Below are 27,793 nucleotides of genomic sequence, written 5' to 3' on the forward strand. Positions count from 1 at the left end.
TCAGTCATTTCTGACTTTTTCCACAAGCTTTCCTTGTAAATTTTGGCAATCCTTGGCAGCTTTCAGGAGCCCATCCTAAGTTTTTGCATATTTAAAAACAAAGAAAAGATTCACACCATTTTCCTTTAGGGCACTTGGCTCCCCAAGCTATCCTGAATGCCTTAAACACTTATGTGAGTCTTCTTCTTTTTTAAATGTTAACAAATTTCAGTCGTTATAACAGCAATTTTACGAGTGTGGCTTTTTTAAAAGATAGATCACCTAGCATGCTCTGAAGCAGTCAGTCTACAACACTTTCACATGCCTTTCAAACACTTCAGAACTTGCACCTCCCTTTCAAGATCTGCCCTGGAGAGACCTCCAGCAGCTGGCATGACCTCAATAACCAGTGACTCATCTGAGCCATGGAAGATGCAGCAATCCATGCCTTATGCAGGGCGTTAAACCACTCAAGGTATAAAGAAAGTAATTAGCAGTATGAAGTGGAACGTGTCATGGTGATATATTTTTGATGATGCTTCTTTGTGTTCCTCTTTTCCTTTCGAAACCCTTATATATACTCTGCAGATTGGCATTTCTGTGCTTCTTGGATCAACTTAGTGGTTATGCGAAGCCTTCCTACGAACAAGAATTACATTAGTCACTTAAAAATCAACTGCCTACACAGTCATAAACTAATCCACTCAGCTCAATTATATTTGAGCTACAGATCCTGACCAGACCTGCAGTGTGATGTGGGGAGAACTTTGTGGAGCACTGAAAAGGGTGAACCTGCCAGACTCTGGAGAGAGAGTGCCATTGGGATGCCTCTTGGAGACCCTCCCCACACAGCAGGAATGGGGCAGCAAGGACCCACCTTGCAAATATCCCAGCCTTCAAAATCCCTAATGCTCTGAGTCAGGCTCCATCCTCAAACCCAAATAGGAGCCAGGAGGCAATTTTGCTGGCACTTCCAATAAAGTGCTGCCTAACAAAGAGGCACAGGCTGGATTTTAGCTTCTGAATGGTCTCTGGGCACAGCTCCAAGCAGCAGATCATAGTCAAGCAAAAAGGTGAAGTAGGAATAGCTAAGGGTTGTAACTAAACAACATGGTACGTTTGATATGCCAAGCACAAATAATCTAAACATAGCTGTCTATCTGGCATCAGAAAGCAGCCAACAGAGAAATAAATCCCAGCTTTTAAACACTGACTTGCCTCCAGCTTTATCTACTTGTTGATTGACTAATTTTGACAAGTTTGGTCCACAGAACTAATGTACCATTTCTGCAGACTGTATGTTTCCAGCCTCCTTATAGTTCAAATTTTCAAGCTCTTTACACCTTCCCACTCTATTCACAGCCTTCTCAACCTCCCTTCAGGAATGCAAGAAAAAAGTATGTCTTCACAAAAACTCAGCCAGCAGAGACTGACTGTGGTTCTCCCAGAATGCGCATACGTTTTCTCTACCTCTCTTCCTCCATCTGGCTCAGCTGAATGCCTCCCATCTCTTCCAAAAAGATCTTCTGCCCTTTCCTTGAATAAGCCCCTAGTAATCCTTCTGTCACTCTTCTTACAATGAAGGCAATCCTCATCCCATGAAGACAAAATTCCTTTTCCTAGACAATCCCTCAGATTCAAAGAAGAAACATTAATTATAAATGACATAGTTACATGCTTCCTATCTGTTGAAAATACATATCAGACACACAGCAATACCAAAGTGTCATTCACCATCACTGATTCCAGCTTGCTTGAATTACTCACCTTGGACTCATATTCAAACTGGAGGAGTTTTATTTACAAAACTTTACTTCTGAGCATGCCATACAACTAACAGCAACTACTGAGAACTAGAGCATTTTTTCCTCCTGAATTTCTAGTCACGTGATCCTCTTTTTCTGTAGTTGTGTGAATCAATGCTCACAGCTTATTGTGGACAACCAAAAAAACACAGCTGAAATATTAATAATAAATTTATTTTGTTACCTCGCTGGCTAGAAGATCCCAAAATCAAACTGGGTGGCAGACACCCAAAATGAGGGTGCAGGCACCGTCAGGCTCAGCCCAATCCCAGGCAGGGCATCAGGGCTGCTGTTTGCACCCATTTATCAAAGGGCCACGCATGCATGGGTTAACACCATGCTGTGATTTTCCTCTCTGCTTTTTATGATCTCTGTTTTGATCCCTCTCCCAAGACAGGGAGCTCAAGCATGTCTGGGAGAGGGCCTCCAAGTTTCTGTAAACACCTGTGTTATCTCTACACAGAAATTCCTCTTCTCAAACAGACAAAGGATAAACAGCAGTAGCCATAATATATGGTTTCCCACACTGTTATTCTCCAGGCTGTGGCATTCTCAGCTGCAAGGTCACTTGATGGAATCTACCATCCTCTGTGCCATTCTTCCACTTTCAACCCTTCCCTCCCCACACTGGCAAAATACTTCTTAGCTGGTTTATGTCTGCTGTGTAATATGAAAATAATAATGTTTTTACTATAAATTAGGTCTAAAGAGGATGAGTCTAAACAGCCTCTAGCTGTTTGCATCTTAATCTCAAAACTATATCAATGCAAATCTGCTGCAGTTACCTGAAATACTTTGATCTGTTAACAGTGCTTGCATTCCTCCTGTCAACATTTATTTTTCCTCAAAAGTCTTTCTTTTAAATCTAGAAATATTCCAATAGTAAGGAATAAAAAAGGAAAAGGAAAATGAAAATGACAAGGAAATATTAGAGGAGATGATTAAATATTCATAAACTAGGTAATGCTAAATTCAAAGTTACACATGTCAACTTTAAGTCTAAACTCTCCTATAAGTTCCTGACATTCCCTTTAACTACCTGACTGTACACTCTGTCTTATATAATGTTCCACAATTTCAGAGACAGCCCCTATTAGTAAGACAAATATTTTGTACCTATAACATACACAGCAAACTGTCTATACCCAGCTTCCTGCCAGTCAAAATACCAAAATACCAGAGAACAGCTATGGCTCACATGCCAAGCTGAGTTCACCACTAACATCCCCTGAGAGAATTATGAGGGTAACTGCTAAAAGGAATTACATGTTATATAACCGTTAACTTTGATAAGGAAGAAAAAGTCTTGGAGAATAGGAGGGCCTTTTTGCTAGGAAAGATATCAAATTAATGCCAGTGTCATAACAGAAGAATGAGGCAAATACACAAGAAATAAAATACAATGGGATGTATTAAATGCACATGAAAACAGGCAAAACCAGCATCCTCAATTTGAAAAACAAACAGAAATTTAAAGCAACTCTACAGTACAAGACAGTAGTATGCAATTTTAGAGATTCTGCAATCAGCCTGTTTGCCATAAAAATACATGTACACATTCAGATTTGCAATTGTTTTACACTTGGGTATTTGCAAAGTTGTCCAAGCAGCAGCAGCAGCCGCATTCTTTCTGAATTTAGTACTCCAAATCCTCATTTTTTTGTACGAAAGCCTAAAAGTGGTAAGACATAAAAAAATCCTCTGATTTCTTCACAGTCAGTTCTCAGCCGAATACGCTGAGAGTTTCCGTGCTTGCTCTCAGCTCCCTGACCACAATGCTTGCCCTGCACAGGGCTGCTTCCCTGCCTCCTGCTTTCTTTCAGATACACGACACTGATATTATTTTTCTACAACTTGTATCTAAATCAGAGCTTGAGATGACACATGGCAATACTCAAATATTCACAAAAAGACAAAGGATTGAATAATTTACTCTGCAGACCCCCACCTGTGAGAATGTTTTTCATCTGTAAAGACATTATCTTATCCACTCTCTGTCTCAATAAACAAAACTGTAAACAGACCTTTTTCTAAAACACATAACAGAAACATTTGATTTCTTTTGATTTAGTTTTCTCAAATACTTCACTTTTACTTTAGCTGAAGACTTAGATTCAAAACATAGCTGCATTACTGAAGAAGACAAAAAATGATCCCAGCAGTAGCACATCTGAACTAAAACAACTCTCCCTGAAAGACAAAGAAAGTTCTTCACGTGCTTGAGGCTGGATATCCCAGTCTTGCTGCTCAGACACACCCACAGAAGACACACTGGCAAAAGCACACACAGCACAGTTAAAACTTACAGAAACATTCTCAGGAATTTCTGCACAGCTACTGAATTATGACTGGATCCTTCAAGAATGATCAGGCTCCAGCAGCCTCTCCAGAAACAAGCAACCAGAGTAAGGAGGAAAGAGCAGCAGGAAAACTCCACTGGTGTATGGTGCGCACACGTAATATAGAAAAATGTTAAAGTTCCCTTTCTCAAAACTCACCTCAGTGCCACACTCTGCTCTGGGAATATATGACAAACCAGTGCTGAGGGAGGCAGGAGCAGGAGTTCATGGTGACTTCATGAATGAAGTCTGGAAACAAGCCAGCTGAGTGCTGCATGAATCTGTTTCCCTGCCCAGCATAAGACAAGTGATGCTAGGAAGTTAAAGCTGTCTGTATGGTGTTTATTGGCCTCTGGGCCATGCACTACTCTGTAGCCGAGAGGCATTTTCCAGGTCAAATGCCATCTCCAGACTTCAACAGGTCCTACAGGTGTTGTAACAACAATAAGCCAGAAAGACCCAATGCCCAAAAACTAAACCTACAAATTCTATGCACTTGGCTGCTTTGTTTTGGGTTTTGTTTTTTTTTAATCATAGAAACATGAAAAACAAACTCTGCTGAGGTAGAGATTAATTTGGTATTTGATAAAGTAAACTGGACTCTCTCAGTTGACTCACTGCATTCCAAGCCACCGTTCATCAAATGGAGCTACTCACACAGGATTTTAAAGAAAGTAAAGTCTGGGAAGGGGTCAGTACTGTTCCCTCAGCCTGCCTCTGTACCTTCTGCACCGAAAGGATGGACAAGATGCCCTATACAAGAGCTGTTACTAGTCTTAGATGGGAACACCTGCTGAAGAAGAGGTTAAAGATGTCATTGCCCTGAGAGATGTACCACACACACAGGAACTAGCAACACCCAGTCTTAAATTTGACTCCAAGGCAACATTCAGCATCTTTTCTGTGCTGACACAACGTTAACTTTTGAAGCCTAATTATGATCATTGAGATTTCAATAAACTTACTCCACTGTTGAACAACAAACAGAAACATGTTATCAGGCAGGATTTGTTCAGAGCTGCCAAAGAGATGCTTGGCATGTCCCACTCCTCTGTTCCTTTCAGTGGGGCTGTTCCAGGACAAACACGCTTTCAGAAAAATTTAAATAGTCTGGAGCAGCTGGATGCAATCTTGATGCTTACTTAGAAGTGCAGCATAAAAAGCATGTCCAAAAATGAAACAAAAGCTGTGTGCTCAGGTCCAGACTTGCGGGGAGAATTCACATGAGTGCTGAGGAGCTGTCAGCAGAGCATCAGTGGGAACTTGTGGAAAGGAGTGGAGCAGAGAGGACCCTGTTCCCGTGGTTATGGAAAGTCAGGCTCAGTTTTACTATCTGGGAAATGTAACAAATGCCAGCAACAGGAGGTCAACTAAATAGAGTCTTAAAACGATAAATCAGATCAGAAAATACACAGTATTACCTTCTGTTCCTAGAGAGGTTAAGAGTTTATGTTGTCTGGAACAATTTTAGAAACATTCCATGCAGAACACACTACATGAGGAGATCCTATTGCCCCTTTTTCTAAAGATTTATCAGAGACCTTGATTAGCCTCAGGTAACCAGGGGATCTAGGTAGAGGAGCTGATTTCTCAGCCTGAAGCTGGACTACTCACTACCTATGTCAATGTGATGAGCAGGTTTAGCTCTTGAGCTGTTAATGGCTTTTAGTGGCAAATCCAAGAAACATGCAACAGGGCAGGAGAGAGGGAGGCAATAAAGGCCAATGAAGACCCAAAACTGAGGACATTTTCCTATCTAGAGGCTTTCTGGGTAGATGCTCTCCCAACTTTAATGGAGGAGATTGAAAAGCTTTCAGCAGAGCTATTTTAATCTGCAGCACTTCACAGGATGCGTGCAGGGTATATAATGGCTGGTATGGAAATATTTTGCTGGCATAGGCTATGCAGAGAATTATTAAAATGAACAAGTGCATTCAGTCCTTTTGGCCAAATTCTGTCCTCAGTCTTGTCTGAGGCTCAACTAATGTCACTGATGTCAGTAGAGTTGCTTTAAATAAATACAATGTATTATACTTTGGACACTAGGAAATGCTAGTAAGAATCAATTTACTTGGTTCAAAATTCATTAAAAGATAGCAATTTGCGCTTTTATCTAAGGCATAAAGTACACTTTAGTGTATATCTAATAAAATAACAATAATTAACATTAAACAACTAACAACTAAATTATTAATACTGAAAATGTATAACTAATGAATTAGTTTAGTCAATGAATTAATAAACAATGTAAAAAGAGGCAATAAAACTAAAAATTAATCAGACCTCCAGTGCTTTAGATAAAAATCTATTTATAATTTCTTCAGACTGTTTTACAGAAAAATCTTAAAGAACCTCTACACTCTCTCCAAATAAGATACAAAGTCTCTTAATATAAGATACAATCTCTTGGCATAAGAAACAAAATCTCTTCAGGTTAATTCACTGTTCTGAGCAAGGGCAAACCCCACAATCTTATTATTTACTTGGTAAACAGATTAGATCCATATTCAGCTATGGCGTTATATATGCATGTGACAACTGCTGGCATATTGCTCTGCCAGTGCTTAAGAGTGTTTCTTTACCAGTTAAACAATCTTTCCAGAAATAAACACATATTTTTCTGTTATCACAAGCTATAAAGCAGTTCAAGAGCCTGAAATGATCTTTTCATTAGTTTGAGATGCTTAAGGATCTCAGTACTGAAACATCCCCAATAAGCCTTATGAGTCAGGAAGCTAATAAATCCTGCTCTCCCATTCCCCTAATGAGAATGCCTAATAAAAATGTAAACTAATTCTCTTGACTGCCACTATCCTGTCTACTGAATGAAATCTTCCTTTTCCTCACCATATACTTCTATAACTTTAAAGCTACAATATATTTACGGCTGTTTGAGATTACTCAGCCAATGCCACAAGCTGGCACTAGTTTCTTAACTTCCCTCATTTTTTTTCCTTGGCTGAGGCCAGACAAGATCACCCGCCCTGCTAGTGAATCCATCCTCTTCAAGTCAATACTGTAATAACCTCAGCCAAGTCCATCCTCCATCAACAAAGCAATCACAAAGCCCTTAGCTTGCAATATTTCCTTGTTGGAGGTATATTTCAGTAAATTTGAATTATCCATTTGATTATAAACATTTATGGGTTTTTAAACTCAAATGAATATTAAATAGACTTAAACTGTGCTTTCCTTCCTCTCTCTGTAAATGTCTCCTTGTCCTCCTAATGCAAACAAATACAGACATTGCTTCTCCCCACAACATTTGTCACTGTTAGCAGCCAGGAGAACACTTCTGTCCCCAGTTCCACCTACACAGAGGTCCTTGCTGAGCCCTTTTCCTGCATTCCCAGGGTCTCTGCAGGGAAGTAAGAGCTCAAGCAAGCAAATTTACCTGTCCAGCAACAAAAAGAAGACAGTGGAGAATATTTCAGCTCATTTTATGCCAGACTTGGAAGCCAACTAAGAATTCCAGCAGGACCTCTGGACAATTTGAAAAGCTGCAAAAAACCAAAATAATCCTGAAGCCTTCAACTACAAGCCAGGAGTTATAAGGGAGATTCAAGAAACCTTGTGATTATGCAGAAAAGCAAGTTATCTGGAGAATGGGTCAGGAAAGAGCTGAAACAGGCATCATTCTCACACATGGCCAGTAACTGCAAAGCAGAGCCATGCCACCCATAGCAGCCTTTTACCTCTCTCAGGTCTAAAGCAGGATCATGAGATGTCTTTAAGGCAGAGTTACCACGGTGGAAGCTGCCAGAGAGAACATGAAGAGGATGAGACTGTTGGAGAAGTGGGCTGCCTTTCAACACACAGTGCTGGAAGCAAAAGCAGGTTCCTTTGGTCCTGATCAGCCATTTAAATTGCTGTCAAGCCTTCTGCTAGGGAAGTGTTTCTCCAAGCTCTCTCCTGAGGGAATACATCTTACCAAGGGCCAAACAGGGAGAAGACTGCCAATCTACTCCTCCCCTCTGCAGACTGCTGCTCCTTGCACCATGGTGAGCACATGGAAATAAGTGCTAGGCCCTCAGCTACCTATGGACACAGAGGACATGGCTGGACAAACTGAACTTTTAGGTGTGCTTCTCCACACTTTTGTTGGGCGCTCCCTCCTACTACCTCACATTTGCCAAATCACAGGTTCAGAATGGACTGGCAGGCACCCAAGCTTGTTCCTGGCTCTCACAGCCAAACGTACTTTCCCTGGACACAATGATCCTCCCCCTCCTTGTCTCAGACACACACCTAACAGGCTGAGTGTCTCCCTGGTCACAGAGAAGGCTCCCAGGCAGAGACGGTGCCTGGGAGCTCTGTGAACATCAAGGGAAAGCAGGAACTGAGCACCATTAACTCCTTTGTGCATTTGTACAATAGGAGTTAGACCACTTAGGAGACAGCCTCCTTATTTGTTTACTGTAAGGGGCCTAATGCATAATTAGGCAGAGGGTCCTGCCCTTCCAAGTCCCTCTTCTTTCAGCCTGTGCTCTAACCTTTAGATGAAAAACACACAGAAGAAGAGAACTTAGCATGTTTTGCCCATGTAATATAAGCAGGTCTGGTGGCATCCCTGTCTCCAAGGAGAGGATAGCAGCTGTCTTGCTGCTTCAACCTCCTGCTCCTGAGTTGATTCACACAGTGTTTGAAAAAAAATAAAGTCACAACACAGTGGGTCAGAGCTGGGAGACAGGCCGAGCATCTTGTGCAAGTGACATTACACTGTTCTGCATACAAAATGTCCTGCATCATCCTGCATGAGACTCAAGTGTTTCCTCCTGACAAGCTCCAGTTGAACTTTCTAAGTAATAGGGGTTTTTTAATTAAAAAAAAAAAAAAAAAAGAAAAAAAAATTTTACTTGAGTATTGATGTTTTCCTGGAGTACTGGAAGATACAAAGCAAGGGAAGAGCTCCTTCTCAGAAAACATTCTGCCAGGACCCTCCTGTTGTCTTCTCCACACAAGTGCAGGGTGTGGAGGAAGTCCCCCTCAGGGGCACTGGCCATCCTGCCTTTGCTGTGCTAGACTCTGCTGTACTAACACAGCTCCTCGCAGGATCCAGTGACAGTTCTGTACTGAAGGGCAGCCTTCAAGATGAACTTAGGCCAGCTGGTGTTCCCTTACAGTATTCATGCCTCTGTGGAGATCTGCTTCTGGCACTCTGTGTCAGGCCTGGCAGCTCACCTGAGCCTCGTGCTCCTTGCCCTCCTGCCAGCAGCACAGGAGGGGGAGCTCACTGCAGCACTGCCTCAGCCCTGCTCCCAGTGCTGCCAGGCACACCCCCATTCATAGGGAGAGCACCTCCCAGAGCCAGCAGGAAACCAAGGCAGACCCCCTGGTAGATGCCCACTGCCTCCAAGTCTGGTCTATACTTTTCAAATATGCACATGACTCCATGCGAGAGCTCGCTGATACCACAGTGACCCTCCACACGGCCCTGCCTGTGCAAGGGCTGAGGCCCTTCTCAGCTCCCAGCTACTGGCACTTAATATGACTTTCTTCCATGTTCACAGAACAGACTCCACAAAAGTCATCCAAATTGCTTGGATCTGAAAAGACAGCTGGGATGAAATCACTGACAATCATAAAGGTGTGTTTCAGGTGCTGAGGACAAGCCAAAGTGTTTTTTTTAATTATTGCAACTGATTAAAAGCCAACAGAGAAGTTCCCATGACTGGCACTGAGTTAAGCCATCAGATCTGTTTTATATGATTTCCTACAATGCTGACTTTACACAGTCAGTACTGTGCAGCTCAGCCCTGTGCAGAGGATGACAGCTTCTGCAGTGATGGTAGCCACAAGTAACACAGATCTTGAAGTCTGCTTTTCACAACCAGTAAAAACTACATTTGCTTCCATTTGGCATTTTTCCCACCTTCCTGGAAATGCCATGGTTAAACAGTTAGGTTTTCTTCCAAAAAATGGTGATTTAAAATAAACATACACAGTTTCTTTGAGAAATGAGAACTTAATTCTGATTTCAGTGATCACACAACTGCTAGAGGAACAGCACTCAGCACCCAGGTGCGGCAGACAGACACACAGAACAGTGGCAGCTGGGCAGCCATCTCCAGACAGTGCCATTCCTGCCTGGTGCCTGAAAGGGACTGATGATCTTCTGGGGTGAGACATCCTAATTCTCATCTCCTCCCACCACCACAGATATGCAGACATTTCCTATTCAAACACAGGAGCTGCCAAGGAAGGGAGTGAATGAGGAGGATCTGCAGCAGCAGGATTATAACGTGCTCCTGTGACAGAAGAAGGCAGCTCAGGAAGAAACTGACTCCTGATCTGATATTTTATTCCACCACTCATCCAGATTACAGCCCAAAGCATTCACAGTGTACTGTGAATTTGAGCCCCCTTTGGGTCATTTCCCATTTATGTGCACTGCTAATGAATTCAACAGCTGCAAATCAGGGAGGGGAAAAGGGAGTTTGAGATCTATGAGAGCTTCATCTGGCCTACACCTGCACTTCTGGCATATATGCAAAGTGCATCCAGATCATACTCTCTTCACTGTAGGTAGGGAACACAAGAATTGCCTGCATCTATCATGTGGAAAGTGTACTTAACTGACCTCTACCAAGGACAAAGTTCCTCTGCAAGACACTCTGAAAGGGGTATGTGCCACCTCCCTGAGCAGAGCAGCAGCCTGAGCCCTGTTTCCTAACTATGTCTGACCTGGAGGACATCAAGATAAGCTATCCAGATCTCTTTTCAAACCAAGCAGGAGAACCATTGGCTACTGCAGATAAACCCTTCAGTGCAAAAACGGTCCTTCTGGACATGTCTTTGTTAGGATTAGCACAACAGGGCCTCTGAGAAGCATCCCAAGTAAGAAACCAAAAGGAAGTACTTGTAGTGTTGAGGCCTGTACAAACAGACAGTGCAAATGAACAAGAGCCCATGATGCCTTTCAACCCTCTTACTTACTGGGTAGTGCTAGGGTTTGCCCATCCTTCTCCCACATGTGAGCCCAGAGCCACTCCTGCCCTGAGCATTACACCCTTCAGCACTTACTGATGACAAAAGAAGGTGCAGTTTACACTTACTTTTACAGCTCCATTAAAAGGTGACCTGCAAATAAAAAAAAAATCAAGCACATTTAGTATTATGTGCTGAATGCCCCCAAATAAACAGGATTAAATGAGCATTCAGCCCTCATGTAAAATTTAGATGAAAAGACTGGAACTGAATGTGTACTTTGATTTCATGCTCATGAAACAGAGTCCTTCCAAACAGCAATGTTCTGAGCAGTTCCTCAAAACCACTGGCTCCACATTTCTGCCTCTCCCTGCTTGCAGATAGCACAGTGGGATGGAGGTGTGGCAGAAATATTATCCCTCTGAATGGTGTATTTCTGAAACTGCAAAAAGAAAGCTGGCAAAGCGAGGGGACAGCAGGCAGGCTCTAGCTCCCCTTCCTTCTCTTCCCTTACCCTGCTCAGGCACCAAAGTCTAGGTTTTCCAAACACACTGACCTGGCATTGGGCTACACCCCCCGTGGAGGCACTGGGGGCTCAGATGTATTTGAAGATGAGGTTTTGAGGTCTGGCACAAATTTTAGCAGTGCATTGCACAGCTACAGGTAGAGCTTTTCCCTGTAAAATAATGAGCACAATAGCTATTTCCCACTTGCAGTCCCCAAGCTGGTTTCCCCTCCTTTTTCTGTGTTTCGCCCTGCTTAACTGACTCCCCTCCCTCAGACCCAGTTTAGGAAAGTGTTTCTGCAGGTGCTCAAAACCCAGTGCCTTCAATGGGAGACAAGCACGTGCCTCAGTACGTTACTGGCTGGGGTGTTCCCATAGATACCTTTCCCACCAGTGTTCTTTTGTACCAAATTTTGTACCTTTATTATCAATTACCTGGTATAAAGTGATCAAAAATGAGCTCATAAGGGACTTGATCACTTTATAGCTACTCACATTGTTCTGATTTAAAAACATGGCTATGTAAAAGAAGAGTAAAGGTTTTCCTGTCCTGGTGTTCTTACACTGCTTCCCCAGCGCACGTGAGGAGCGGTTAAGCATTGTGCTGCAGTTCTCAAACAACCTTGCTCTCTCCCCACATGTTATTTGACATTTCTCTGAAGTGAGGCTTTGCAAAGAGCCACCTTCACGTACAGAAATACACTGCACAGGTTTCCAGAAAGTTGTTCAAATAAGGTCTAGCATCTAGTTTTAAATCTCTGTTATAAACAGAAGTTTTGGTGACCAACTTCATCAAAAGCATCTGGTACATGCTTACTGTTTCTTGGTTTCTTTAACTTAGCTTTTTTATTCCTCATTCTCTTGTGAAATGTGATACTGCTTTATAGGTGTCCAAACTGTAAACCCTCACATTATCCTACAACTAGTATTCTACCATAAAGTCTTTAAAAATACTGTTTTGTAAATACAAATGTTTTAAAACAACCAGAGGTGTGCACACTCCCTACATCTAAATGCATAACTACAGGCAAACTGATTGACATTATCTAGAAATATTATTTAAACTAAGAAACTAAACAAAAGAGTTATACCAATTCCTGTCAACAATAATTCTTTCATTTTTAGTAGACTGATAAAGACATCTGCAATGGGTTAAGAAATAATTTAAAAATAACTATAATGTCAAGCAGGAGATCTTTTAAATTAAAAGTGCTAGTGAACTAAAAAAGGGAGTAGGTTATGCCAAATTCTCACTTACAGTTTAAAAGAGGCAGGTGATGGAGCTGAACTGAAAGCCCAGAACAAAAGCTGCTTGGTTCATCATTTCTCCTTACCATCCTCCCTGAACAAATCCACCTACCTGACATCTTTTTGCTTTCAGCTAAATACACTACTCATATGAAAGGCAGGTTTCCTCCAGCCTCGCCTGGGAAAAGCACACCAGAGAACAGTGTGCAGGCATGATCATGCCCCACGTGCAGGCACAGCAGTGTCATGTTAGTGCTGCTGCCAGAGCATGACTGACCACTGACTAAACAGAGGAAACCAGCCAGGAAGAAAAAAATGTGGCATGGTGTCTAAACCACAAAATAAACAGAATAAAAGCCCCAAACAACACCTCTGGGGTTTTTTTGCTGTTGTCTGTAATAACAGTGGACATCCTATTTTAGAAACACATGTCGTACCAGGAGCTTTCTATAAAGTAAGACTGGCAGAATTTTTGTTGCCCGTTTCCTCTGGCATCCTCCAAGCAGTCCTTCTGCTAATATTTCAGCATTCCATTAAAGAGGTATTAATTGTGTACAGAGAGAACCATGCATGAAACAGCAGCACAAGCTCTGGCTGAGCCACAGTCCCTCAGCACACAACTTCAAGGAGTGTTCAAGCAAGCCAAGGAAAAGCAGAACCAGCAGAAACTACAGCACACTCACTACTTGCTTAAGAGCTGCAACAGGCAGAAGTTACACTTCAGCACAACATCCTCTCTTCAACAATTAGAAGCATGATTGAAAAGGAAAAAAAATACCTAAGACATACTCAGTGAAAGGTTTAAATGTTTAAATTACTCTACAGATTTACGTTAATTTCATTTCTTTTCAGACTCTCAGCTGTTAGACTACTAGGCAACGCCATCTAGTGATGCTAGCCAAAAAAGTCATGCTTCATTCTTTGTTGAAAAGAATCACTCTTGAAAAGGTTCACTCTTGCAAAATTCGTTTTTGTGGAACCACAGGATCAAGAGGTGCAAATATTTCAGTACCCATAAGCATTTTCAAACCTGCAGCATTAACATAGCAAAAAGGTCTGAGCTATTTTAGTTATCCTGAAGTAATTTCCAGAACTGACAGCACAGAAATTGAGTTGGGTTAATCACATCACAGTTTAAAAATGCACACAATGTGTAGTGTTGATATGATATTGGGATACAGTGCAAAGCCCAATAAATTACCTCCAGATTTGGAAATACCTAGAGATATTATTTGTATGATAAAATAATTTACCTAAATTTTGAAGATTTCTGTTTTTATGTGTAAAATATGTGCTTGAAAAATGCTATCCCTTACAATTTTAAGGAAAAAGAAACCCCTGTGTGGGTTTAAACTTTCTTTTTTTGTGAGCTGGAACCAGTCAGTCATCTGCTGGTGATAGCTGTGAGCTGTAATTAGCTTCTGGTGGAAATTGCCAGCAGATGCAACTAAAAGTTTAAGTCAATTGGCTCTGCTTCCTCCTTACAAGAAAATTGGCATTTCAGGGCTGCATTCCAGCATGATGGATCTTAGAAACCAAAGCTAATTTGACAAGAAAGGGAAGTGTCCCTTTTCCTGGTCTGCTTTAACCCTGAACATGCTGCTTATTCCTGCCAAGGATTATAATTTTTTCTGTTCTTTTGTTTGTTTGGGTTTTTTTGGTTTGCCTTTTTTTTTTTTTTTAATCTGCAAAGAAACTAGCTATGATTATATAAGAAATATTCCACTGAAGAAAGGCCAGTGTTTAGTCCCAATTACTGAAATCACAGCTGTGAAGATGAGAGAGGAAGAGGATGTAAAAAGTCAGCAATGGTGAATGAAGGCAGCGTGTGAAACAGGACTTGAACAGGAAGCTCAGCAAGCTTAGGGACATGAAAAGCCAAGCAAAACCCCGAAGCACCAGCACTGTAGCTGGTTCACACTCAGTCTGAACCATTGGTCTGTGACAGTTCTGCACTCTGGCTGCACCACACTGCACCCTTCAACAGTTCCACAGCAAATGCAGCATGGGTATTTGCTCTCACCCTGCTTCCCAGCAGTTTCCTGCATTTGATTAATATTTCATTATTTCAACATTCAGGCTTGATCAGCCTGGAGTGGTGCATGGGTTATGCATTCTTGTGACCTGTCCTGATCATGTCCTTCATATCTGTTGTCGAGTAGATAGTGAAAGTTCAGCCATGACAAGTAATTGGTATCATTGCTTTGCCAGCTGGGCTTTGAACAAGCCTTGCTGGGATTTAACTTCCTAGTATCTAACTCCCAGGGATATTTGAAGACCTCAGATAGTAGAGAAACTTCACTTCCCCAAAGCCACCGTTAGTTTGCAATGACCACATCTAACACGTAAGTGTTTTTCAATGAGAGGATATCTATTCACTGAGTGTTGGAACTTCTCTTCAGAAACAAAAACTTCTTAACACATCAAGTAAAAATCTACACCTCTGTGTCAATGGCACACAGGCACACCTGCCTTATCGAACCAGGCAGCATGAAGAGAGGAAGGGTTTCTGCAGGCTGCCTTTCAGCACCCACTTCATCTGCACACTACAAAACTCAGCTGATGATGTCTTCAGGCTCACCAGAAAGTAAAGTGATTTGGGATACATACGGAACTCACATGCAAAACATACTAAATACAGCACTTACACAAACGCTTAATGGAACAATGAGGAGTTTTGTCAAGCAGAAACTCAAAGTGGCTTTTTCTGACACTGGATAGACTGGTCACATTGTAAACTACTGGAAATATGCAGATCTTGCTACAAAAAAAATTATACTGGTGACTGTTTTGATGCATTTCCTGAGGAGACATGCAGTGACAGCACAGCAGAACTGCCACAACGATTCTCACTCCAGCTGCCCCATATATGTACAACTCTCTCCTAAATACCTTTGAATGCTCACTTTTTAATAGATCAGCTTCTCAAAGATATGTTAAAAGGTGGTTATTTACCACAATTTTTCTAGCAGATGAACCAGAAAAAACATACATGCACATGCTTGAGTACATTATCCTCACACAATATTGGATTTTTCACAAGGTTTAAGAGCACTCTTAATAATTTGATTTCCTTTAAAAAAAGCCCATTTTAATATCAACCCTGTTCCAGTATGCTATATGGCTTTAGCTAGATGGGATCCTTTCCCCTCCAATTCAGAAGGAAAAAAAATCCTGTAGATCTAATATCCTGCCTACAGGATAACTTGTTCTCCTTTTTTTTTAAAGTTAATCCTTACTACTTATTTATAAATCTAGTGTTTTCTGCAAAAATGGGATCTTTCTTAAGTACCCTTCTGTTCTATCTTCCTCTGAACTGCAAACTGTTTACCAAGACTTTTATCACGTCTTTCTTGTTAAAGTTATTCTTCCCATTAAACAAGCAATAGAACAAATCCTGATTTCCTCTTAAAGCAGTGGAAAAGCAAAGCTTCTGCCAAAAAAATCTACATAGCCAAGATTGCTAGCTAATGTACCTTCATTGCTCTTAAGGCTAAAGCATGTTCCACCACACAGGAATCCATCCAGGAGCTGAAACTCTCAAGATAACAGCTCTTCAGGCAAAAAAAGGAGCAAGATGCCAATATCTGTACAAAGAGAGGTAGCTAAAACTGGACTCATACTTAGCCCAAGGATTCCCTGCACACCTAAGTGCTGTGGAGTGCTTAGCCCTGCAATATCCTGGTTTCACACTGAGTGGCTCCATCCCCAGGTGGGGTGGCGTGGCAGGACACAGAGCCAGCCCTGCCTCAGGTGGTTCCCGACGGAAAGCAGGTGGCTGCCAAACCAAATGTGCTGTGTGCAAACAGCACCTGCACCATTCTCTGCCTCCGTGAGACACCATTCGAACAAACCCCAACATCATCTTCACCCAAAGTATCCATCCGGGCAGAAATATGGCTCACAGGCTTTGCTATTCCTTTTGAGATCTCAGCTCAGTTTCTGTATGCTTGCTCTCTTCTAAAGGCAGAACAAAGAGAATATTTGGCTTTAAAAACGTCTTGGAAACTACAAATGAAAAATTGCATGACAAGTGTACAGCTTTAATTACATCTCTCAAGGGGACAGATAGCATTTCTGCATCCCCATCTTGTCTTCTCTCTGCCCTGGAAATTCGTAAGATGATCGGAGGTACAAATGTTCATATTTGTAGGGGGAAAAATGACCTACATTACATTCCTAGCAGATCATGTAAATAACAGGATGTAAAGTCTCACAAAATTAGTTTACATTTGAAACATTTTCAAAATATTGTTTTAGCTGGGTATAATAGACCACCACAAGATGTGACACACAGCAAACACAGGGCTGCAATTAAACAGCTGGCAAACAGCCAGAAAGAGATAAAGGCCCAGGCTGTCACTTGCTAGACAATATATATGGCTATTTTGGCAGCCAAAATGAATGTGATAATTGAGCCATGACACATTAAAAAGGCACACAATTTCCAAGGAAAGAGTTCCTGAGCACTAAACAGGGAGCATCTACAGTGTGCTTACAGCCAAGCGCAGTTTATGAGTAATAACAAGAGCGGTCTGATGACAATTCAGCGGTGCCAAGCCAGCCTTGTCTCATGCACTGCACCACTGTATGCACTGATTTACCACAGACACAGAAATACAGCAGTCAAGCCCACAGTGGCCTTCAGAAACAAAGGGAATCTGAAGAGTGTGGGCACGGACTTGAAATGTTTCTCTGGATGTTTTTTATACTAATAAGGATTTCGTACAGTAGCAGTTCTATTTCCAGAAGTCACAGTGACTTGATTTGACTTCAACATCCAGAAAAGGCTCAATTGATATAATTCCGTTTTAAAATAAAAATACACAGTAACACATGAAGAGTAAGTAACTCTTCAAAACCATACTTTTGCTCTAAGGAAAAATGACTGTTTTGTCTAAGACATGAATAACCTTAACATTGACAATAGCTGTTTGGAAGACAAAGTCCAGGAGCTTTTCTAGTGTTTCACTGCATGCTTTATTAAATAACCTAAGGACACAGCAAACAAACAAATGTAGCAAATGAAGACATGGTTTTAAGTTAACACCCAACAGCTATATAAAGCTTCCTATAAATGTACTCCATCAAATTAACATGCTGACATCAATTGCATTTCCTTCTTGAGTAAAGGACTTGAAAGCCTATACTCGGTCAGTCCCCAGCCCATTCATTCACTAACCTCCCACAAAATATAGGATCTTCAAAATCTAAAATTATGCTCATATAAAAGAAGGCTACATTTAGGCTCTTTTTCATATTTTCATAGGAAAATCCCTATGTGGAGTTTACTTCCAGATCTTAGTCTAAACTTAACCACATTAGAGGTGTATTCAAATAAAGAAATTGCATGTGTAGCTTCCCCAGTCAAAAGGCGCAGTGCATCAAGAGAGCTTACAAAAAGGGTAAGAACCCACTTGTAGATCCATTCACACCAGTGATATCTAGAAGACAACTGCACAGCTCTCCATGGCATCAATACCAGTGAACCACAACTGACCTGAGGGATACTGGCAAAACTTCTGTAAATTATCCCCTGTACAAAGCATCAAAGAAACAGAGGAAAAACTTTGGAGACATTAAAACAGGGTCTCTTCAGTGTAAATTAATTTTCTCAAACAAAAGTTTGAAAGTGCTCTAAACCATTCAGATTTCCTCAGAAAAAACTCCCTATCCACCTCAAATAACCAACACAGACTTCCAAATCCAACAATCAGAGCAAACTGGCATTGCCATACTGGGCCAAAATAAAGAACCAGAATCAATACTTGACTTTATACTAAACCAGTACAACTACAATAATTACATAATCTACTTTTACACAATTATCTTTAATGGCTGTGATAGTAACTTCATTAAGTGTGAGTAAAGGAAATTGAAAGGCTTAAAGATGAGGTCAGAACATGCACTTTTGGCTGCTTCCTCAGGAGATGCATCAAATATGTTATTCTAAGGACAAGCAGACTCTTGAGGGTGGCTGCAGTGCCCAAAAGAAAAATGAAATCATGACACGCATTTTTCTGACCCACAAATTAGAAGAAGTATAAGGGGACAATTGCAAGAATAAATTAGTTGACCCTCATCTGAAAATTTCATACTATTACATTCATAAATGGCATATTCTAATAGTGAAATATATTAAAGAAATATAGTCTTAAAGTTTTTTTGTCCCCAGTACTGCAGCAGACACACAGGCATATATAATCCCCCAGGCTCTGTCAAGCAATGTTTTGTAGCATCCAAAACAAGGCCAATTCACATTCCCTTCGGAAAAGCATTTAAACACACACATGGTTTCCTGGAAAAGGTGACAAAGGTGGGCTTCCTCTGATTCAGGGCCACAAAGCAGAAAGGCAGTAATTAAAAATGTAGACACAAAAGAGGAATGAAGAGAAATAAGTCCCAGTTATTTAACATACTTCATATACTTGCCCCTTGTCCAAATATCCTATGTAATCTCAGTAAAAAAGAGGTTTTGCACAGATCTTGTATCCAGCCTGATTGTGAACAGACAGTTATGGAAAGAGTTTCAACAAATTAAATTGCAATAAAAAATTAATTTTTCTTAAAGGTTAGGAGACAATAGGATGGAAAACTGGTTTAGGACAAGAAACAAACACATTTAAGTAGCTGTGCAGTGTGAGAAACTTCAAGGACTGTGAATCAAGGACTGACAAAACTGTGTCAGGCAGAAAGGGCTGAGTAACTCAGAAGAAGAGGAACTACCTACTACAAGTAGTAGTTTATTTACACCTATCAGGGAATCAGAGAGTGTTTCTCATTATGGCAATGTTAACTCAAATCAACCCTTGGCCCCTTGTAACGAGCTGTAATTGCAAAAGAAAATTTGAAAATACAAGGAATTACAGGAAAACTTTTTAATCTTCTGCTGCAGAGAGCAGTAGCTCAAAAAAAGGTATGTCCCAGTATAACGCAAAGCACTAATCCTCCCCATAAAGCAGAATACCCTGGAGTAGATAATAACATTCTCTGTGAGGTAAATCCTCTATTTATTTATACTTTGGCACAGTTTCCAAGAGTTTACATTTATTCAGTAAGCCAAAAAATTACTCAGACTTATTTTTTCTTTATATTTAACATATAGACGAATGGCAAAGCTCTGAGCACCTGGACCATAATTAAATCTATAATTCATATAGCAGCATGAAGACTAATACATAAATGAAATCTACCTGCCAGAAGAATTAATAATATTAGGAACAACTTACTGCAGATTCCAAAAATGAGAATAGAAAGGTTTTATAGTAAAGCTTCTGTCTTTCAAATTCTGTCTTTCAAACTTCCCTCAGGAAAACCTTTTTCTCCAAATTTCTATTCCAGTGGTGATCCAGACTCCACCATTAAAACTTTAGAGGCCAGAAAAAAACTCAGAGAAACTACTGACAGACTGAGAGGTGCAGTGCCCATTAGCACAGGCACTGGAGCCACGCTGCTACAAGCACAACACAGCTGCACCACCAGCACGCTGGGCCCAGCACTGCTCCTCGGCAGGACAAAGAAGTGCCCTGGCTCTGTGCTGCACTGCTGGTCCCTTTGGAGCAGAGCCAGGGTGCCCCAGGAACACGCTCACTCCTAACAGAGGTTTCAGCTTCTTAGGAATACATGCAGCTGGTGCAAATTCATGCTGCAGTTTATCCACCCACCTAAGACAGAACAGCGCAATGGGGTGTTCCTGTGTCCTGCCCTGCATCCAAACTGGATAAAAGCCAGGCTCTGGCTTGCACCTAGCTAAGAGACTGTAGTTACAACTCCAGCAGTGCCAGGATGACTCACGGGGCTTTGCACTCTGCCAGATGACTTTGAAGGGAACAGAGAGTTGCATATGGAAAGCACAAGCAGATGCAGCACAGCATCTCCCAGACACTCGTCAAGCACTCAGTGCTTATGGCATCTACTGCAAAGCTAACCAGAACTGGTCTGCGATCAGCAACCAACTTCAGAAAAAGATCAACAGAATTACTTTCAGAAATAACATTCAGTGCACTGCATGGTCTGCTCACTGCACAATTTAGAGTTGCCTTTTTTTTTTTTTTCCATTCAGACATCAAAAGCCAATGGCTCTTTTAAAGTTAACAAACATGGAACTCTTCTGGGCATAAATGGATTCAGACTAGGACCTTGGGCAATACAGTCTCTCATAATTACCTGTTCTTCACACACTTTCAAGCAGCAGAAAATCCAAATGATATTTCTATTGGTGCATTTTTTTCAAACAGCACTCTTATGTTCCCATCTCCTGAACCAGCTGCTATCACACTGGTGGGCACGTGTCATCTTTACTGGAAAGCTGCCCAGCCTGGAACGATGATTTTAGCAGGGAGGTATCCAGCTTATCTCAGGTGTGGGGAGAGGTGTGTTCACAGTCATTCCTGTCTCCTTACTCCCATGTTTGAAAACAAAAAGAGAGTACAAGCACAGCTGAGTCTGACAATCCAGATAAGAGATTTTATTTATATTTATTTTTCCAAGGTCAGAATCTGGGAGTTAAGAAAAATTAAGTACATCAACTTGCATTTGTCAGAAAAAAAAAATCAAAAAACAACCCAGAGTTATCAAAATCTCTCTTACAGTCCTGCCTGAATGAAAAGTGGGCAGTAGCCATGTACAGCAAAAATATCATGCTGGCCTGCAGAGAAATTCAGAGGCAATGCAAACAGCATAAACAGCATCCAGAATGATGAAAAGTAATTTCTCAGAGTAGTACAGCTCACATTCGTTTCCATTTTGTCCATTCATGACCCCACCTTCTCTACTTCCAGGAAGGCACACTGTTCACTGAACAGGAATTTTGCCAGGATGCCCTTTACATCTGGGAGAACCACACGGTGCTCAGCCTACATAGCTGTTTTAGTATCGAGAGCTGCTACTGTTAGCTTGCCTTGTAACTGATAAGAAATGACTTTGCTTCTTCTATTCCTAAAACAAAAAACCCCAAGCAGGCTTAACAGAAAACAAAAGACTTTAAATAGAGCTAGTGTGCAGTATTACCATGAAAAATAAACCAAACAAAACACTTGAAAGTAAAATGCTTTCACTGCATTTGTTTTCAGAGAACCTTGAAAGTAACCGACTTCTCCACATATGGATCTGTTTAAGGTTTGCTACTCTGTATTATCAAACAAATCACTGCTTTGTTTTGATGATGTCCCTTTCACTTCAGAAACTTGTTTCTTTTTAAAAAAAAAACAAGTTGTGGTATGTTTGCTCTGGCATAACTAAGTACACCACCAGGAATTCTGCCTTATTAAAAAAAAAGGAAGAAGCAAATCACACTCAAAATACACAACACCCAGGTTGCTACTGCTACTCTTCATACTACTCCAGCTATCCAAGACTCTGTGGAAGAAGGGCAAGGTGGAGCTAGGCACTGCCTGGCTGTATAAAACTTGTATGGGTATCATACAAAATTTCTACTCCAGACAAGAAACACTTTTTCAGCCACGGACTGTGCTTCAAAGAGTTTATCATGTGAAGACCACCCTCTCAGATTAATGTTTAATCATGCTTGTAGAATTTTAGGTTCTACAGTATTTCCAACCTTTTGCATAAGAATATATATCACATGAGTAATGCTTAATGTGCAGTAGGCTGTGCTGTGTAACTTAGATCATTTAGATTTGCTTCCACGTGAATACAGATTTAGAGTATTCAGTGCAAGTTGATTTTAGTCTCTCAAGACCTCTTTTTGCCTTAGCTTTATAGAAATCAAACCAAAACTCATTATTTTTCTTCTAAGTCCAAAGCTCTGAACAGAAGACCATATATTTGCATAAGGATGTTGGTTCTTTGGGCCCTCAGGGCGCAGAGGGAGATGTTGCTAAATCTGTAATGTCCAACTAGAGCATTTGCCATTGATATTAATGAAGTAGATACAGCTATGCCCTAGGTATCTATGAACAAGTTAGGACAGGCACTGATGGGCAATGACAACACAGAGCTCTGTGTCACAGAACCATCCCTGCACCACTCACTCATCCCTCGGATCCTCCAGCCTGGATGAAGTCTCTGATGTGAGGATACCAGGGAGAAGGACAAACACCAGCTAAGGTATTCACAAACCCGAGGCAGTGGGGACACAGTAGACAGGTCCTTAGCCAGAAAAGTTTTATTTGGGGAGGAACCTGCCCAGTCTGCCGCAATAGCAGCCTTCACAGCAAGAACCACCATCAGCTGAACATCTTTCCTATTGCATAGCTACTGATCTATTGAAACACTTTCCACACCCTCTAAAATCCACTCTGCTCAAAGCATTTACAGCATAAATGCTTTACTGAAACTGCAAAAAAAACCAGCTTTCTGCTGCTGTCTCTTACAGAAAGGAGAGAACCCATGTTTCATTTGTCCAATGAAATCTGACCAGCTGATGCTCTACTGATTCACTCTAACATTTTGGTGACTTCTATGTCTAGGCTTCAGAGTGAAGTGATAACCTGAGTTCAAACCTAAACCACCTCACTGCAGCTTCAAGCTCAACAAACTGAGCCAGCATTGATTGAGAAGCCTTGGCTTTCTGCAGCAACTGTACTGCTAAGTTAGTCAGTAGTACCTGTGCCCAGGCCTGAGTGCTGGGCACAGCCACCTTTGCTCAAGCTATGTTAAACAAGCTCCCAAAAGGCAGGCTGGCTTTGTAATGAATGAGAGCCTTAATTTTCATACTGATTTCCAGCCCTGCCACTGAAGCTACATGAAGGGTTTCTGGCAAGGGAGGAACTCACCTCCAAGACAATTCGTTGTGAATCCCTGAGGCTGGCCTTTAGCTTTGCCGTCTGTTCTCTGACTTTGCTGGCTACCTTCCCAGCTCCTGCACCCTTCTGCATGCCTCAGAGAGGAACTACTCAAGTTTATAGCAGCATTAACTCATCAGCTGGAAACCTGCCAGGCTGCTTACATTTTCACTACAATCGTCTGAGCTCTGATTCCAGAGGGTGCCTCGAGACAGGATCCATGGTCACAGACAGCACTACACAACTGCTTTCTGATGTGCTTGATCCATTTGGGGTGCTGGGCAAGATGCATTAGTGCTTGCATAGCTACTGCAAACTGCCTCTGTGTAAGCACAAAAATGCCCCTTGTTTTTGTTTAGCTCAGTGTTAGAGATACTCATGTGCCTGTGGAACATAGAGCACCCCAGCACAGAGCTTATTAAGTATCAGCAATCAAGATCTCCTGCAGATCTACTGTGCTATTTGCTTCTCACAAAGGTGACACACTTCTGGAGAGCTGAGGACATGTGCCTAGTTTATTTCTAGTTAGCAGAAGGTGACAACTTTGTGCAATTAAAGTAGGATTAGGTAACAATTAAAACAAAGCCAAAACTGGGTGGAAGAGGGACAGAGGGGAATAATAAATCAGCAGAAAAATCACAGGACATTTGCTTTTTTTGACTGACAACAGCACAAAATCTGTACACTTGAAGTGACTTTTTAAACAATTGTTTCTGCTGCTTGGAATCATAGCACCTGTGTATCTTCCAGGATGATTATACTACAAAACCCTGACTAAATTACAGTTTTTAAATGAAGTGAAAATCACTTCCCCACAAGCTTTCCTTTAGCATTATAATTTAAATCCAGTATAAATGCTAGTTTGGTCAAACTGGTCTTTAAGAGGTCACTTAGTCTATTTCCTGCTTGAAGTAGAAACAACTGTATCTAAACTGCTCCTGTCAGTCCTTTGTTAAAAACCTCGTCCAATGCAGACCCACCACCTTCTGCACACTGTCTTTATGTCCAGGTACATCAATATTAGGTGTTCATTACGGCAATTGAAGTTGCTTTGCATAACTACCAACCCTGGACTAGCAACAGTTGCCTTATTTCCTTTGCAGCAACTTTCTTCTATACCTGAAGATCTCTTCCTTTCTCTCCTTCTTCCTTCAAAGCACATGATCCTCAGAGAGGCTACACCTATTGTGAAGAACTGCTCCTTATCCAGTCTTTTTTTCCCCACAGATCTGTGCAGCTGATTATGCCTACTAAAGTGCTGTATGTTGCAGTGCTCATTATTAAATTACACAATATTTTTAAGGTCACTTCCTACATTTGCCCCCATCACTTAGCATTCTAGTCCTGTCCTCCAATGTGCTACAACCCTTTCATGCCCACTGTTAACTCAAAAGGCAGTATTTATGTGCTCTAGGCCAGTATACTCATCAGTAAGGAAAACATCAATTACTAGGGACTGTGAGATGGTCCTCTACAGATTCTTCCAACCTCAAAGTGACTCACTGCTAACTACAGGTCACTTTGGTGTTTAACCAAAAAAATCTTACCCCTCCTTTGTTTCTCAAAGTGATGCTTACAATGGTAGTTTAATCATTGTCAACTGAACTTGTATCTGAGTTTCTAAAAGGTCTGGTCAGTCTCTTTCACACTAAGTGCTATAGAATAAATAGCTGCTCCAGCCACAGTTCTGAACTAGGTAACAGTATAGTGCACTCTCTGCAGAGGGAAAATTAATCCAAATTAATGCAAGCAGGCTAGGACTCATTTATCACCAGCAGTTACTGGCTCAAAGTGAGGCATCAATGTAAAGGAACAGCACAGCTCCTGGATAGTTTAATGGTACACATGCCCCTGTCTGAGATGGCAGCTGGATATTCCTGCTCCTGCCTACCCAGCCCTGAATTCAGAAAATATGCTCAAGGTATTTGTCATTATCTGTGTATTACCTATCTCAAAATGTTCCCCCATCTATGCAAACCCAAGTTACACCAGCTCCAGGAAACCTCCACACATCAGTTTTATAGGAATTAGGGAATTTTACATGAAGGGTTTGATGCTGTTTAGTTGATTCTCTTGTACTTGCACGTTGTTAAATAGAATTTGAAGTAGGTCTCCCAAGTCTATAATAGGAAAGAAACTGATACACAGAGACAAGTCAGTGTGAGGGGGAAGCATTCAGTGCTAGGACCTTGCCACACATACTACTGATCACAAACCAAGTAGGACAAGCTGGCAGGGGTGAGCAATGTGCAATTTGAGTGTAAAAAGAAAGAACTATACCTACACATGGCATATTTTAACCAGTTTTATCACAGAGCCTGAAGGGCCTTTGTACAGTTATACAAATCCAAAAAGCAGATTTGTCCTCAACTCTGAGACCCATTACTTGGCATTTTTCACAATTTTTTGCACAATACCTAAAGAATTGTTTAAAAAACTGGTCAGGCTTTTCTATTGTTGCCAGATAAAACTCAAGACATAATGAGCATCAATTCTTTAACACCAGTAGCTGAATAAAAAGCGTTTGAACTATTTCTGCAACTTTATAGTAGATAGACAAACATTAATTTTATTTTTCTTTTCATTCTGACAGTAGTGCTATTAAAAACTAGCAAAGTATCTATATAATCTTTGGATTAACACACAGATTTCAGAGCAGGTAGGACAGTACTGTGAACACTGCTCACGCAAGTGTCAAACCTGCAAATCTGCAGGCATGAAAACTTACTCCCATGAGTAGATATGTTGATTTGTGTTGCATAAGCCTCTCTTAATTATGCCACTGAGAATACTTGCATGAAAAATTCACTGTGTGGGGTCTGATAAAAACCCTTGATTTATAGCTTGCAGGAGGTCAATACTAAAAAGGGGAAAAAAACCCCAAAACTTGAGGCATTTTGAGTTAGTGGATCTGTCATCTAGTCTCAACTGAAAAAAAGTAATTCAAATATTCTCACAATTCAAAACGTTCAGGAGTTACACAGTCTTTCACTAGTGCATTTTTTAAATGAAAGTATATTAAATAACAGTGCAGTCTGGCTCTACTTAACACTTAAATATTTTACTGAAATGCCTTTCTAAATTTACATCATCCCTCTTCCTTAAGCAGTTTCACTCATTACCAGCAAATAAGGTAAAAGCCACACTGTAACATAAAGGTTGCTTCTTCAGCTGGACAGAAATACAAAAATACCAGACTTCTGATTGCTGTGCTAAATTACACCATTCTTTCCTACTCTGACTATAGTCTTCTGGCTAGAAAAAAGGAAGGAAGAAGGGGAAGGGAAGAAAATGCTTAGGAGAAATAATTATAGATAAATCAGATATGGGCAATACTAAAAAGTAGAATTTCAATATTTATTTGAGAGTTGCTTCAAATATGTTTGTAGAAGAGCAATGAACCCTCTTCACTATTTTTTTAACTGTAAACTTCTGTATGGGGAAGGAAGTGTTAGAAATAATCTTGTGGGTTGTATTCTCGAAACCATTCTGCAAACTTCAGCTTTCTTTTCATGTAGAATGCATTTATTGCACTCAGTGGTGACAGTGCTGGGCAGGGAGAGACAATAAAAAGCATAATGTGTCACAAGATACATTATCAAGTAGAGTTTGGGTAATTTTTTTTTAAATTTTGCTCGTTCAGCTTTAGTACAAGCATTTGGAGACATACTCTTCAACATAACTATGTCTTACACACCTTAATCAACTGCTCTTCTATAGGGAACCATTTAGTGCTCACAACTGGGTTTTCACTGCAAAGGTGGAAACCAGAAAAATGGACAGATTTTTTTTTTTTCACTGGGATTTAATATTTAGTACTATGAAGACATTTGCCCAACAAGACATTAACAGAATAAACACAAAACTGCGGGACTTACACCAATCTGAAAAGTCAACACCTTGAGTGGAAGAAAAAAACGTACATGTGAAGAGGGGCACACACTTGTGCTACTGTATAAAGACCTGCTATTTGACTGCATGCAATATACTCTTTCTCCTCCTGATTTCATAAAAGCAACAGAATGCCTGGTTTTGACAAAGGGGAGATGGAAACTTACTATATTTGAGAGACAAAGGAATGGATTGGCTTATTCATATCCTGGTGTGTGTGGCAAAAAGCTTTGTGTGAACAATGCCTACTCTGAGAGGAGAGAGGAAAAACCCAACAGAGTTCATATGAATCACCTATTTAAACCATTTAAGCAAACTTGGATGATTTTTTTTTAAATTTTTTTTTCCTTTTCC

The 27,793-nt window shown here is 40.9% G+C and overlaps 1 protein-coding gene across 2 annotated transcripts in view; it reads right to left on the minus strand.

Moving 5' to 3' along the window:
- Positions 1–27,793, minus strand: part of UBE2E3 (ubiquitin conjugating enzyme E2 E3) — a 55,247-nt gene that overhangs the window by 18,999 nt on the left and 8,455 nt on the right. The window contains exon 1 of one of the 2 annotated variants that reach the window (XM_039696834.1): positions 11,060–11,142. The exons of the other annotated variant lie outside the window; for it this stretch is intronic. Coding sequence (XP_039552768.1) covers positions 11,060–11,127 — 68 coding nt within the window. The 5' untranslated portion in view covers positions 11,128–11,142. Of the gene's footprint in view, positions 1–11,059; positions 11,143–27,793 lie in introns of those variants that run through there. 2 annotated transcript variants of the gene reach the window in all.

This window comes from Passer montanus, unplaced genomic scaffold (genome assembly GCF_014805655.1).
Source record: "Passer montanus isolate IOZ18808 unplaced genomic scaffold, ASM1480565v1 scaffold1, whole genome shotgun sequence".
NCBI lineage: Eukaryota > Metazoa > Chordata > Aves > Passeriformes > Passeridae > Passer > Passer montanus.